At 39.4% G+C, this 13,217-nt stretch overlaps 1 protein-coding gene across 1 annotated transcript in view; it reads right to left on the reverse strand.

Moving 5' to 3' along the window:
* Nucleotides 1–391: 391 nt before the first annotated feature.
* Nucleotides 392–13,217, reverse strand: part of LOC123665540 (non-canonical poly(A) RNA polymerase protein Trf4-1-like) — a 33,032-nt gene continuing 20,206 nt past the window's right edge. Inside the window, exons 3-8 of the mRNA XM_045599831.1 lie at nt 7,123–7,262; nt 5,039–5,101; nt 2,336–2,623; nt 1,912–2,016; nt 1,166–1,422; nt 392–656 (exon numbers count right to left, since the gene is read on the reverse strand). Of these exons, the coding sequence (XP_045455787.1) occupies nt 392–656; nt 1,166–1,422; nt 1,912–2,016; nt 2,336–2,623; nt 5,039–5,101; nt 7,123–7,262 (1,118 nt within the window). The remainder of the gene's footprint in view (nt 657–1,165; nt 1,423–1,911; nt 2,017–2,335; nt 2,624–5,038; nt 5,102–7,122; nt 7,263–13,217) is intronic.

Consider the following 13,217-nt stretch of genomic DNA (forward strand, 5'->3'; position numbering starts at 1 on the left):
ATTATACATATGGAACATTTCAGACGAGTACACAACGGCAGTCACTCATAAGTCACACACAAGATTACTGCACTGGCTCACTCGACGGCTCCAACAACACGACACTCCGCGTCACAGCACTGCCCCGCGCAGGCGCTCGGCGACACGTCACGCCGGTCGCGTCACGCCGCGTCACGTCGCGTCACGCCCCGTCACGCCGGCGGGCCGCGTCACGGGGCATCATCGCGGCTGCGGCGCGGCGCGGCGCTTCTTGTGGCTCGAGGCTCGGTAGCGCTGCGGGGGCGAGCCGTTGTAGCGGCGCTGCTTGGGCGGGAACGGCCGCCCGCGGGCCTTGCCCTCCGCGCCCGGGGGGGCGAAGCGCTGCTGCATCACGCCTGCGGGCAGAGCGAGGTCAGTGGGGGGGCGTGGTAGTGGTGTGGGGGATGATGAGGTTCTGGTGCGCGGACACGCGGCGCGGCGTGGGCGAGGAGCGCACGTGTGTGGCGGTAGTGCGGAGTGCGGGCTCACCGTATTCACCTGAGGGTATGTTGTTGAAGTCGGAGTTGGAGGTGATGTGGTGGATGATGAGGTTCTGGTGCGCGGACACGCGGCGCGGCGTGGGCGAGGAGCACTGCAGCGCCGACAGCGGCGGCGGCGACGTGCGCGCGCCCGGCCCGCTGTCTGACCACTCCTGCAACCGGAACACATTCAAGTTTTACATTTCTTTTATCCCGTCACATAACACTGGGAAGTGCGGTGTTGGCAGATCCTCGGGTGGATCGAATTTGTTATAGCAGTTCTGCGGAACTGAACAGTTTGAATGGCCAAAACATAGAGCTACATCCGAATGTGAACGGTTATTACTCAATTTATTTTATGTCAGCAGCCCGGTGACAAGACAAGTATAACACACCGATTAAACGACTTCAGCAGAACGAGCAGTCCAGCGTGCATTTAAGCGAACAGTTCAAGCAGTAAGAGAATGAGGACGAGTCCGACACGTGTCGTTACAATCTCAATTTGTACTCAGAGCGATCCAAGGCGCGTTTAAAGTCTCATGCGTTCAAACGTAAAGAGGACCAGACTGGCACGTCTCATTATAAACGCAAAAGGAATCTGCAATGTCCAAATCGTACTCACCGGTTCCGTGTCCGAGGGCGACGGGTCGGGCGTGCGGTCGGGCGACTGGTCGGGCGAGGGCTCGGGCGACTGGTCGGGCGACTGATCGGGCGAGCGGTCGGGCGATCGATCGGGCGAATGGGGACGGCGCGGGCGAACGCGCTGCGGGAAGAAGAAGGGCTCGAAGGTGTCTCGCACCCAGCGCCGGTACTGCAGCACGTGGTCGGTCACTCGCACCACTCGGCCCAGCACGCTGTGGCGCGCCAGCAGAGCGTTGTGAGGCGCGACGGCCTGCTGCAGGATTATGTAGCCGTAGTCGAACGCCTGCAACACAAACGTCATTTAAATGATATATTATAACTCCTACCCTATTTTATACCATATGCTTGGACGCGCAATGTATGAAACTTGTAACCCACTTTGTACAACTCAAACTTTTGAGTCTAAAGTGTAGACAATTAATAGCTGTACGTATGATCACTAAGGTGCCAAAATGAATTCTCGGTTTCGATTTGTAAAAACGTAACAATAAATATAATAATAAAAAACACCTCACACTCAAACACTCAATATACAAGTACAAACCCTCTTCCCGGGTATTACTTGGGTAACCATTTTAGTGTAATCGAACACATAAAAGAGGGAAAGACCTCTGACCGTGGCGTCTGCAACGTCATCAAAATAACAGGAGTTTCAAAATGACAATATCAGTAAGTCCCATAGAATCAAGTGTTCAAAAAGCCTAAATTTTCAAATGCAGACCAAAATGCATCACAAACTGGCTATGTATGTAGAATATGTAATGAAAATGACCTGTTTGACTTGTATCGCGCCGTAGCTGGAGCGACCGATATCGTTGCCGGCGGTCAACGGATCTTCTATGCAGAGCAGCGATGGGCGGTGTCCGTCATTCATTTCCTGAAGACAACAAAACAATATTTATTATATTTTAAGCTCTGCAGAAAATTCGGTTACTAGACTTTCGAATTACATCATATCCACGGAAGTTACACAATGTGACATTTTATAAATTAACTCGTGACTATTCGATTCTTATACACCATCATTTAAAAAGGGACTCTCTTGCCTTCATTTCTTGAATCAATCACATTCGAACAAAGAACCAAAACTTCTGCAGACCAAAAATAGACCTAATGTTTTCTTAGACAATCTTTCTGTCTTCTATTTGGCCAAGTTTCCAACCCCTACTTTACACATTAAATATGTCTCAGCTTACCTTTTGTAATTCATCCTTCGAGACATACGATCCCCCGTTCTTCACTCGTATCGCCGTCTTGACGTAGTTGAACTTGCGTCCATATAGTTCGAAAAACTCTATGAGCAGCACGCCCAAGTTGTGAGGTTGACGGAGACGTTCGGGGCGTGGATGTAGTTGAAGGAAACTGATACACATGAGGATCAGCGAGTACGATGAAATGCCCCCAGTGAACACTTCGTTCAGGTCGCGCTGCAGTAAGAACTGCTTGAGGACCATGACTAGACGAGATAGTACTGGGTATTTTTCCTGTAAGAAAAACATAAGCTGGCATGAGGAAAGATACTCCATTAAAGTATCTTGAAAAGACGTTTAAGCAGCAAATTCCAATGTAGTTGACTAGTTCCAGTATGAGAGATTAGGTTTGATCAAGGATATAATAATCTCATTGCATTCAAATTGCGATCAATCTTACTTTGTATGAATTTATAATTTGATGTGCCTAGTTAAATATTGTAACTGATATTCTTAATTATCGAAGTAAAAGTTCCTTACGTACGCTTGATTTGGGGAGTAAGCTAATGAATGCATGACGTAGACGTTACGAAGAGTGTGATCAGGCGGGGCGAACGGAAGTTGAGAGGGAGATATAAATTAGTGGAGACAGAAAGAGAGAGCGTTATGTTTGGTAAGTTTTACTTCAGTCGTGTGTTACACACTGGTTTTTTTTTAAATTGTTTATAGTTGTCCAATTTTCGACATACGAGTATAACAAGTATTGACCGGTTTTAGACGTGTTTTTTGAAGAAATAAATCAAATATCAAGAAAATAGCAAACTAACGCGTGACTTTGAGCAGAATCCCTTTTTATCTTCTGACATACATATTTTGGCAATGACACAAACGTATCTAACAGAGTTCTACTGTAATATTAGGATTACTTGAACATACACATGCAAACGTATTCGCTGTGATTTATGTGAAAAAGGGGATGGAGATTTACCATGTATTTACTCCTTAAGGAAGCGTACAAAAAACGCTGTCAAAAAATAAGAAACGGTTTCTTTCCTTGAATGAGCGCTCAACATCTCTTGTAAGTTTTATGAATTTTTAAACATAACGGTAACCGTTTAATAAGGAGTAAAAATGAGTCGCTTGTGGGAACTGCCACAAGCACTTTTTGTTGGTAATTGTAAATTAACGATATACGGTATCAATTGCAAGCGCCATGATCACGTGTGCGCAAAAATGACAAGCAACAAACATGGTAAAATTCAATGACATATAAACCAGTCCAGCGACCCTGAGAGTTTATAAAACCGAAATTGTATTCGAAACTAAATTCATAACATTCTGTCCATAACCATTGAACTATCAGTGATATTAGCGAGTGATGTAACAATCAAGTGTTCAAGTACATCGGAATGCCAAGGCCGAGATTATTTGTAAAGTAGATTACACTATCAAAGATTTAATATACGAAAACTGTTAAGGTTTTTTTTTTTTATGTCACTAGGTCGGCAAACAAGCGTACGGCTCACCTGATGGTAAGCGATTACCGTAGCTTATAGACGCCTGCAACACCAGAAGCATCGCAAGCGCGTTGCCGACCCAACCCCCGATCCCCCCAGGAGCTCTGGTCACCTTACTCACCAACAGGAACACAATACTGCTTGAAAACAGTATTATTTTGCTGTGATCTTCTGTAAGGTCGAGGTACTACCCCAGCCGGGCTGCTCCATATTTTGAGCAGGAAATTCCTGCTGTGCCCCCTACCTCAGTTAAATGCCTAAATTTCTTTATCCAATTAATTGCCTTGAGCTTTGTGCTGGTATAATCGTGTGTATTATATATTACAATTATAGTGTTTTTACTTTGAAAACGTGAAATTAATGAAAATCCTAGAAATTTTTTCAAGCTATATACTTAACTCATACATGTGCGTAATACAGCCATATATAACATCATTTGCCATTGATAAAGGATGTGATCATGCATAAAGAAAAGTTCAAGGATTAGGTTATTAGGATTGATGTAGATGTCCAAACGTAACACATTTATCGATTATAATATTCTTATTGCTGCTGTGTGGTTACGGCAGTAAATATCTTCCCGTGGGTGTCGTAAGAGGCGACTAAGGGATAACACACAGTTCCACTACCACCTTGGAACTTAAAAAGCCGACCGATGGCGGGATAAACATCCAACTGCTGGCTTTGAAATACACGACGACATACAAGACGGGTTCTTCGGTGCGAGAAAGCCAGCCCTGCGGTCACCAACTAGCCTGCCCAGCGTGGTGACTATGGGCAACACACATGAATTCACGCCATTTTTGGCGCAACTTGTGGAGACCTATGTCCAGCAGTGGACTGCGATAGGCTGTAATGATGATGATGATGAATATTCTTTCTACTGTTTTGACCTTTACATTTAATTTATTGAGGCTATATTTCATGCAATAATGACTAAATTAAAAACGATTTACAGTTTTTTAAGAGTAAACGGGGAGTTTCTTGCAGAATCTAACTATACATTTCGAATCTGTGTTAGCTTCACATTTTCATCAAATATTTAAAAATTAATACAATTATAATTTTTGAAGTGACGATTCGTTCGACGTGCTTTTGAAGCCTACTTGAATGAAATTGTTGATTTCGATTTTGCACCCTAGAAATCCTAAGAGACAGCGTCTTGACCCCTGTATGACCTGTAAACACTGACCTTAAACTGCTTGATGAGCTCCGCACTCTTGACCCCGCTGCTCATGTTGAACGATATATCCACCTGATAAACATTTACATTATCAATACATATTTCATTACACTAGGCGTTTTTTTTTTTTTTTGCCATTTTATATGGGAACTCATTTGGTAATCAAGGTCAGTAAATGTGGTCAATATTATGTCATCTAAAATGATAAAGTAGATAACATATCAGAGTTGATTTTTATTTTATTTTCAGACCGTATTGTGGACATACATTACAAAAAAGTGAAACAGTAAAAAAAATCGCCCAATTCGACTACAATCGAGAACGTGCTAGTTGTTTACTATAATATTAGCTGTGCCCGCGACTTCGTTCGCGTGGAATTTAACAAAAAAGTTATTGTCCAGTTCGCAGACTAATAAATCAAATACATTTCAAAAATAAAAGTAGTCTAAATTACTCCTTATTACATAAGCTATCTGTCAGTGAAAATCCCGTCAAAATCGTTCCAGCCATTTCAGAGATTAGCCGGAACTAACGGATAGACAGACAGACCGAGAAAAATTGTAAAAAAAATGTTATTTTGGAATTTTTACTGTGTATACATCCATATGCTTTTAGTCAAAAAGCTGTTATTTCAATATTACAAACAGACACTCCAACAGTTGTACAGATAAGCAATAAACTGATTTTTTTGTCTCGCACGAGTTGTTAAGTTTAAATACTTTACTCTTCAGCAACTGTGGCTACGGATAAGTGAATCATGTATTACTGTATAACCCTCAATTCAAAGCATATAAATCGAATTTCATGATAAAATATGTTGTTTAATACTTTAAGTACCTGCGGCAGTTTAGGAAACTTTAAATCTAATATAATATAAAATTCTCGTGTCGCGGTGTTTGTAGTTAAACTCCTCCGAAACGGCTTGACCAATTCTCATGAAATTTTGTGTGCATATCGGGTAGGTCTGAGAATCGAACAACATCTATTTTTCATCCCCTTAAATGTTAAGGGTAGTCCACACTATTTTTTTTTTTTGATAAATTATTTATTTTTTAATTTATTGATATATGATTATATAAATATAAAAAATAAATAATTATAATATTTTTCAATGATTATATGATTTGGCGTTGAAAAATACATACAACCCTAAATTTTCACCCTTCTACCACCAACTCCTATTTTTAAATTGCGTTTATCTAGATATTTATAAATTATTTAGACATTTTTAAATGAGTTAATAGTAAAAATAATTGAAAATATTAATAGTTTCTTAGTTTAGCACCTCTTTCGCTTTATAACGTTAGTGTACATATAGCTTAAAACAAGTCACTTATCAGCGAGTAATACTTTTATCGGTGTTTATTTACACATACCGATGGCATCTGAATCAGTTTTATTTTTAACGATTACACAATATTCATCTTTACACGAATACATTTTTTCTTACGACTTTGTTTGTGCAGTTTAGTTAATCATATAAATCAACGAGTTTTTTTTTGTATATATAACTAGGTCGGCAAACAAGCGTACGACTCACCTGATGGTAAGTGATTAGCGTAGCTTATAGACGTCTGCAACACCAGAAACATCGCAAGCGCGTTGCCAATCCTACCCCAAATCCTCAATACTGCTAAAAACAGTATTATTTTGCTGCGATCTTTTGTACTACGAGATACTACCCCAGTCGGGCTGTCCCATATTTTGAGCAGGAAATTCTCAGTTATCAGACACAACAGTATTTAAGAAATAAAAGTTTAGTTAATTCAATTTTTAAGATATTCCTACTAGCAAACCATAAACTACAAAATTCATCAGGTACACATGTACACACACACATGTACACATGTACACACTGACAGCAGGAAGGGAAACAGCACCTTACGGGTGCTGGTGTATGGTGGCACATTGACAAAATGATCGATCGGTGGACACAAGAACTGAGCTCACGATAAAGTTTCCTACGTTTTATTCAGGTGTCATGCGAAAATTTAGTAAATCGATGTCAAATAAATCTTGTTATATAGACAGTGTTAGTATCTGCAATGGAGTATAAGTCTGGTAGATCTGATTGGTCTGATTGTGGGCAGTACCTTGACATCGGAGTATTTGTCCGTCATTTTGACGATGGGGACGGTGGCCTTCTCCAGCACTTTGATGCTCTCCTTCTCAGCGATGTTCTGCGTCACCAGCTCGCGTTCTAGCGTCCACAACGGTAGTTTCTCCCATTGACCTGGCGAAAGAAAAGGTTACGTTATAAGAAAATCTACTAGGTATACTAAAGGTCCTCTGTTCTTAAAATCATTAACTTAGTTCCCATGTGTTTACATTACAATTAACTGATATACATATCGATATGCTTTTCAAATAATCCAACAAATATATATTACACCCAAACTCAGGCGAATAGAGCCCAAAATCCTGAAATGGAAAACAGCGTCACTTGCCAACCGAGACTCGCCATTTGCGATTTATTTATTTTAATTAAAATAACAATAATAATAATTAACGTTATTTTCCAAACGAAAGACACGCAATAGCGTCATATCAGGCTCTAAACAGATGCAACTTGAATCGAAATCAAAGTACAAATATTTAAATATATAAATATTTCCACGCCTTACTTAGTAGACATACTCTCATTTTCATTGGAATTTATTTACCATATCGGTATGTATGAAAACCGGAACTAACAATAAACAAGTTTGACCTTGAGTTAGAAAACACGTACACTCAAGTTTGTGTGATTCATGCAACTTCCTCATTCCGCGGGACTTCCGCTCGCTCCCGTGTCTGACAGAAGTTACTGACATACACGTAACAATTTCGCATCCGTTATAAAAAAGGAAATAAACTTTAGATACATTTTAAGTCTCTTTGAGCTTACTTACTTGCAAGAAAAAGGAACTAGTTTACACTAACATTATAAAGCTGAAAAGTCTATTAACATAACAGGAATCACTGGTTGGAATTGATAAATTCTTATTGTGTTGGATAGTCCATTTACCGAGAAAGGCTGTAGGCTCTTTCCCCCCCCCCCCCCTCAAATTAACAAGTGTGAAACCGCGGGACACAGCTAGTTCTTGATAATTATCTATAACAAAAGTGGCAAACAAGCGTACACGTACGTCTCCCGTGTACGTACGTCTTTCCGATGGTAAGCAACCTTACCAAGTGGTACCTTACTTAGCCTATGGATAGCCGACCCTCTCCTGGCCTATACTTAAGTGCAGTATTATTTAGCTGCTATCTTCTGTTATGCCCTAACTACTGACCGAGGTGCCTCAAGCACTTCGGTCGGTAGTTAGAGCTGCCACAAATTTTACTTAAATAAATAAATAATCGCTTCACACTCAACGGCCCCAAGTAGGATTGTCTCCTGTATCAGGGGTCCGGAAACACACAATACACAAGCACAAACGCCCAGACCACGACAAATATCTGTTTGGCCAATACAAATGACTGTCATGTGCGGGGATCGAAACGGCGACGATCGATGTGACCGCTGCGCCAACGCGTCGTCAATTTGGGCAAAATCTTAATCTAAGTTAGGGTTGTTTACCATAATAATTAATCAATAACAATAATGTCTCTGCTTATCATTAGGTAGCTTATTTGCCACCAATCACACCAATCTTATTGACCAAAAACAATGACCAAAACCATGTATACATACTATCTTGTTAAAATTTGCTTTGGTTTTCTAAGTCTCATGAATATTTTACTAACTGAAATCTACGAGTAGGGATGTCCCCGCCGTAGCGCTTAGTCAGATCTAACAGCTGTGACGCGATGCCCACGTCCAACAATTACGGCTCGAAGGTCGCTGGTCATCGCCGCGTATAAATAGACCGGCAACTGCTACTAGTACATAAACAACATTCTCAAATCTTTCGCCTTCGCCTCGATCATGTCACAAGAGATCTCAGCGTAATCTTTTCAACCGACTTTAATAAAGGTGGAGTTCTCGATTCGATCGTTTTTTTTTTATGTTTCAAATTTTTTACCAAGTGTAACCATTTTGATGTCTAAATTTTCGTATACGCAAACTGGTGCTGAAGTCGCGGTACCTAGTTGAAGTTTTTTTTTTTTAGAGAAAAAACAAAATGATTAAATAATACGTTTTTGCATAATTTATCAGTTTTGAACATTTTATCATAATGTAGGGAGGGGGTAAACCTTAAATTATTGCCCATTTTCAAAGTTTAAAGTATTAGCTAGTTAGCAGCGGATGTCATATAACAAGAATCCCATAATCATCACAACTGAAATCAAGCAAGAATGTGCCGTTGTCCATAATGCGCCTAATTATTTATTTTCAATTTTATTTTCTATTATATGGTTATATTTGCCGTGGCTACGGCAGTAAAGTATATAGCCACCGCTTCTCTTCCTGTGGGTGCAGTAAGAGACAACTAAGGGTTAAAAAAGTTCCTATATCAGCATGGGACTAAGGTAGCCGACCGATGGCGGGATATCATAGGCACACTACACATCCAACTGCTGACTTCAAAATACACAGACCAAAGACGGGCAGCAGCGTCTTCGGTGCGATAAAGCCAGCCCTGCGGTCACCAACCCGCCTGGCCAGCGTGGTGACTGTGGGCGAAACCCTTACAAAAAAATTTCGGCCCTATTGCCCGATGTAGGGTGGATGAGGATTGCGGAAAATCGGGATGTCTGACGCGAACTTAAGAATGTCCAGCAGTGGACTGCGATAGCTGAAGTAATAGTATTAGTTTATGGTTATATTAGCAACAGTATTAGGTATATTTATCGAGACAATTTGAAGTGGATATCTAAATAAATTTAAAAAATACCAAGTATCGTGCGAAAGATTAATGAAAATAAATAAATAAATAAACGCTTACTCTCAACGGCCCCCAGTAGGTTTTTCTCCCGAGTCTGGGATCCGGAAACACAGAATACATAACCACAAACGCCCCGTCCACGACAAACCAATACAACTGTCATGGCCAATACAACTGTCTGTCGTGAGCGGGGATCGAACCCGCGAGCGCCAGCGCAACAGACAGTGCTGTGACCGCTGCGTCAACCCGTCCTTTAGTCCATAGTCAAGTTGACACGCATAAGATACGAAACCCTGATGACATGAGTATAGATATAATCATTATTATTTAAAAATGTCAACGGAAATATAAGTATACATTGACCTTAAGCGGAAACGGTCAAAAAATTCAATTAAATAATCACCAATTTTCATAGAAAATCGAATTGAAATAAATTAGGCCAATTCGTGTCTAGACGAAATAGAACAAATGAGGAACAGAGAGTGACGCAGGCGAGCTTGGTCTAACTGTACTATAGTAAGCACTTTGTAAACACGCCTACGAGGCGACCTATTTAACAAATTTTATATTCGTAATGTCCACCTCAAAGATTAAAAATATATTCAAGATATTGTTGTCTAATATTTACGCTAATTTCACTCATTATAATGAAACACGGGTCGGGGAGGACTGACATGATTCTCCCGTGACCATAGTTACTGTAAAGTATCAGAAACATCTGGAATCTAATAAACCGCGATAAAATCCGAAAAACTTGTTTCATTAAATTTTTGATTTAAAGCACTACCTACTTGAATCTTCATTTAAGAAATTTTACGGTTTAGGTTTTCCATGAACGCTATAATTCGGGGTTTTCGAGCTTTATTTCTAACACATTTTCCCAATACCAGCAGGACACACAAAATCTTTACTATCAGAGAATTCTATGTACGACAGTAAACACTTATTACCAGATGGAGTTGTCTACTCATTTGGGCGTCTTTTATAAAATTATAAGTAAGAAAAGAAGACCTACATAAGCTACCATCGGTGTGTAGATGGTACCGAGAGAAAACGGCAAGGAAACTAACTAATCTTTTCTGTATCATCAATACAGCATCAGCTATCCTACGAGAGAATCAACTCGTATTAATCCATAATTATTTTTCAATTAATAATACCAAATATGTTTCAAATGCATTGTGCGACGCGTAAAGAATTATAAATTGATTTCGAGATTATTTCACTCAACTAATGCCATTAACTACGGCGACTGAATATAACATTTACATCGTGTGTTGCCAAGTAGTCTGGACAGTATCGTTAAATATTTTTACCAGTTTATGTCAGATACTGGGTTTTCATTTAAAGAATTACCCGTCCATCAATTACAGAAATTGTTTTTATCGTTAACACGTACTCGTTACGATTTAAAATATAAAGAAATTTAATATTATTAATATTATTAATAAAGTTAAGACCATATTTTTAATAAATCACTATTTATTATTTTATTGTAGTTCGTTAAAAAACGTATAAACATACCGCAAGGAGGTATTCTTAGACGAATGTTATTTGTATGACATGAAAATGTTAAACATTGAATTGTAACAATATAAACGATTAAAGGGACACACAGAAGTAGGTTATACTGATAGAAGCGAATGGTAAGGATTGAATCAAGTGTTTAAATTGGTGTAGTGAGTCGTGACGTCATGTATGAAGTAGCGTCAGCGTAACACACGCGATAATTTTAGTCGTATTGCATAGTCTTCCTCGAACGTAGTAAAACTATGTTTGGATTTAATGATTAACGAAATGTTTATAGCAGATTTTTTTTATACAACTAGGTCTGCAACAAGCGTACGGCCCATGCCTGATGATAGGCGATTACCGTAGGTTATAGACACCTGCAACACCAAAAGCATCGCAAGCGCGTTGTCGACTCTAACCCCAAACCTCCCCAGGAGCTACGGTCACCTTACTCACTATAGCAACACAACACTGCTTGAAAGCAGTATTATTTAGCTGTGATATTCTGTAAGATCGAAGTACTTCATCCAGATTTTGAACAGGATAATTCCTACTGTACCCTACCTCATTTAAAATAAATATTATATTAATAAGAGTAATGCGTGTTCTAAGGTTGAAGTATCCTTTTATCATCGACAAGCTTTGTCCTGCGGTTTTACACTCGTTAATTATATAATATTATCTCTGACATGCATTAAAATAAGTTTTATGACACATTAACCGTAATCCAGGAATTATAGAAAGTGTTATAAAAGATAAGAGTAAAAATTAATCAATTATTCACATTCAGTTCAACGGAATTATAATTCATAATAATGATAAGAAAAGATAAATTTGATAAAGATTATAATTATATCATTGTGATATGGAAAGCAGTGTTATAAACCCTTTTTTGTATCGTGACATAAACTGTACCCGCAAATCAGAAGACAATAATAATATTGTAACTTAGACCCTTTGATTCAACTTTGAGATAAAGTGTTAACTTGGCTTTGTCTTGTCATCATTATAACGTGAACTAGAATAGTAAAGTTAAATAAACCTAATCATTTACAAATATTGTGATTTGAATATAGCATAGCTGATCAACGCGGTTTCACTCACGTTAATTTAAATATAATATAGTCTATAGCGTTCCTCGGTAAATGGAATAAACACAACAAAAATATTTTTTTAGTTCGAACCAGTAATTTTTGATATTAGCACGTTCCAACAAACAAACTCTTCAGATTTATAATATTATTTTAGACCTGGCTACCTCAACAGCGGTATTACTCCTTCGTAATCTTCTGTAAGATGGAGGTACTTCCCCAGTCGGACAGCTTTTTTTTTATGTCACTAGGTCGGCAAACAAGCGTACGGCTCACCTGATGGTAAGCAATTACCGTAGCTTATAGACGCCTGCAACACCAGAGGCATCGCAAGCGCGTTGCCGACCCAATCCCCCCCCCCCCAGGAGCTCTGGTCACCTTACTCACCAACAGGAACACAATACTGCTTGAAAAGAGTATTATTTAGCTTTGATCTTCTGTAAGGTCGAGGTACTACCCCAGTCAGGCTGCTCCATATTTTGAGCACAAAATTCCTGCTAAGCCCTACCTTATTTACAGCACCAGATTTTGAGCAAAATATTTTCTACAATGCCGTACCTCTAAAAAAAAAAAAAAAAAAAAATTGGAAAAAACGCGAAATCACTACGCGATTTTCCACAAACGGTATTTTGGGTTGAACAAACATCTGCCTAGGACGGCAACATAGAACGTTTAAAAAAAATGAATAAATGCTAGACACTTCACGGCTTCCAGTAGAATTTTCTCATGTATACGGAACACACATTACCTATATTTTAAGCTTATGTAATAAAC

Source organism: Melitaea cinxia, chromosome 24, assembly GCF_905220565.1.
Source record: "Melitaea cinxia chromosome 24, ilMelCinx1.1, whole genome shotgun sequence".
Classification (NCBI taxonomy): Eukaryota; Metazoa; Arthropoda; class Insecta; order Lepidoptera; family Nymphalidae; genus Melitaea; species Melitaea cinxia.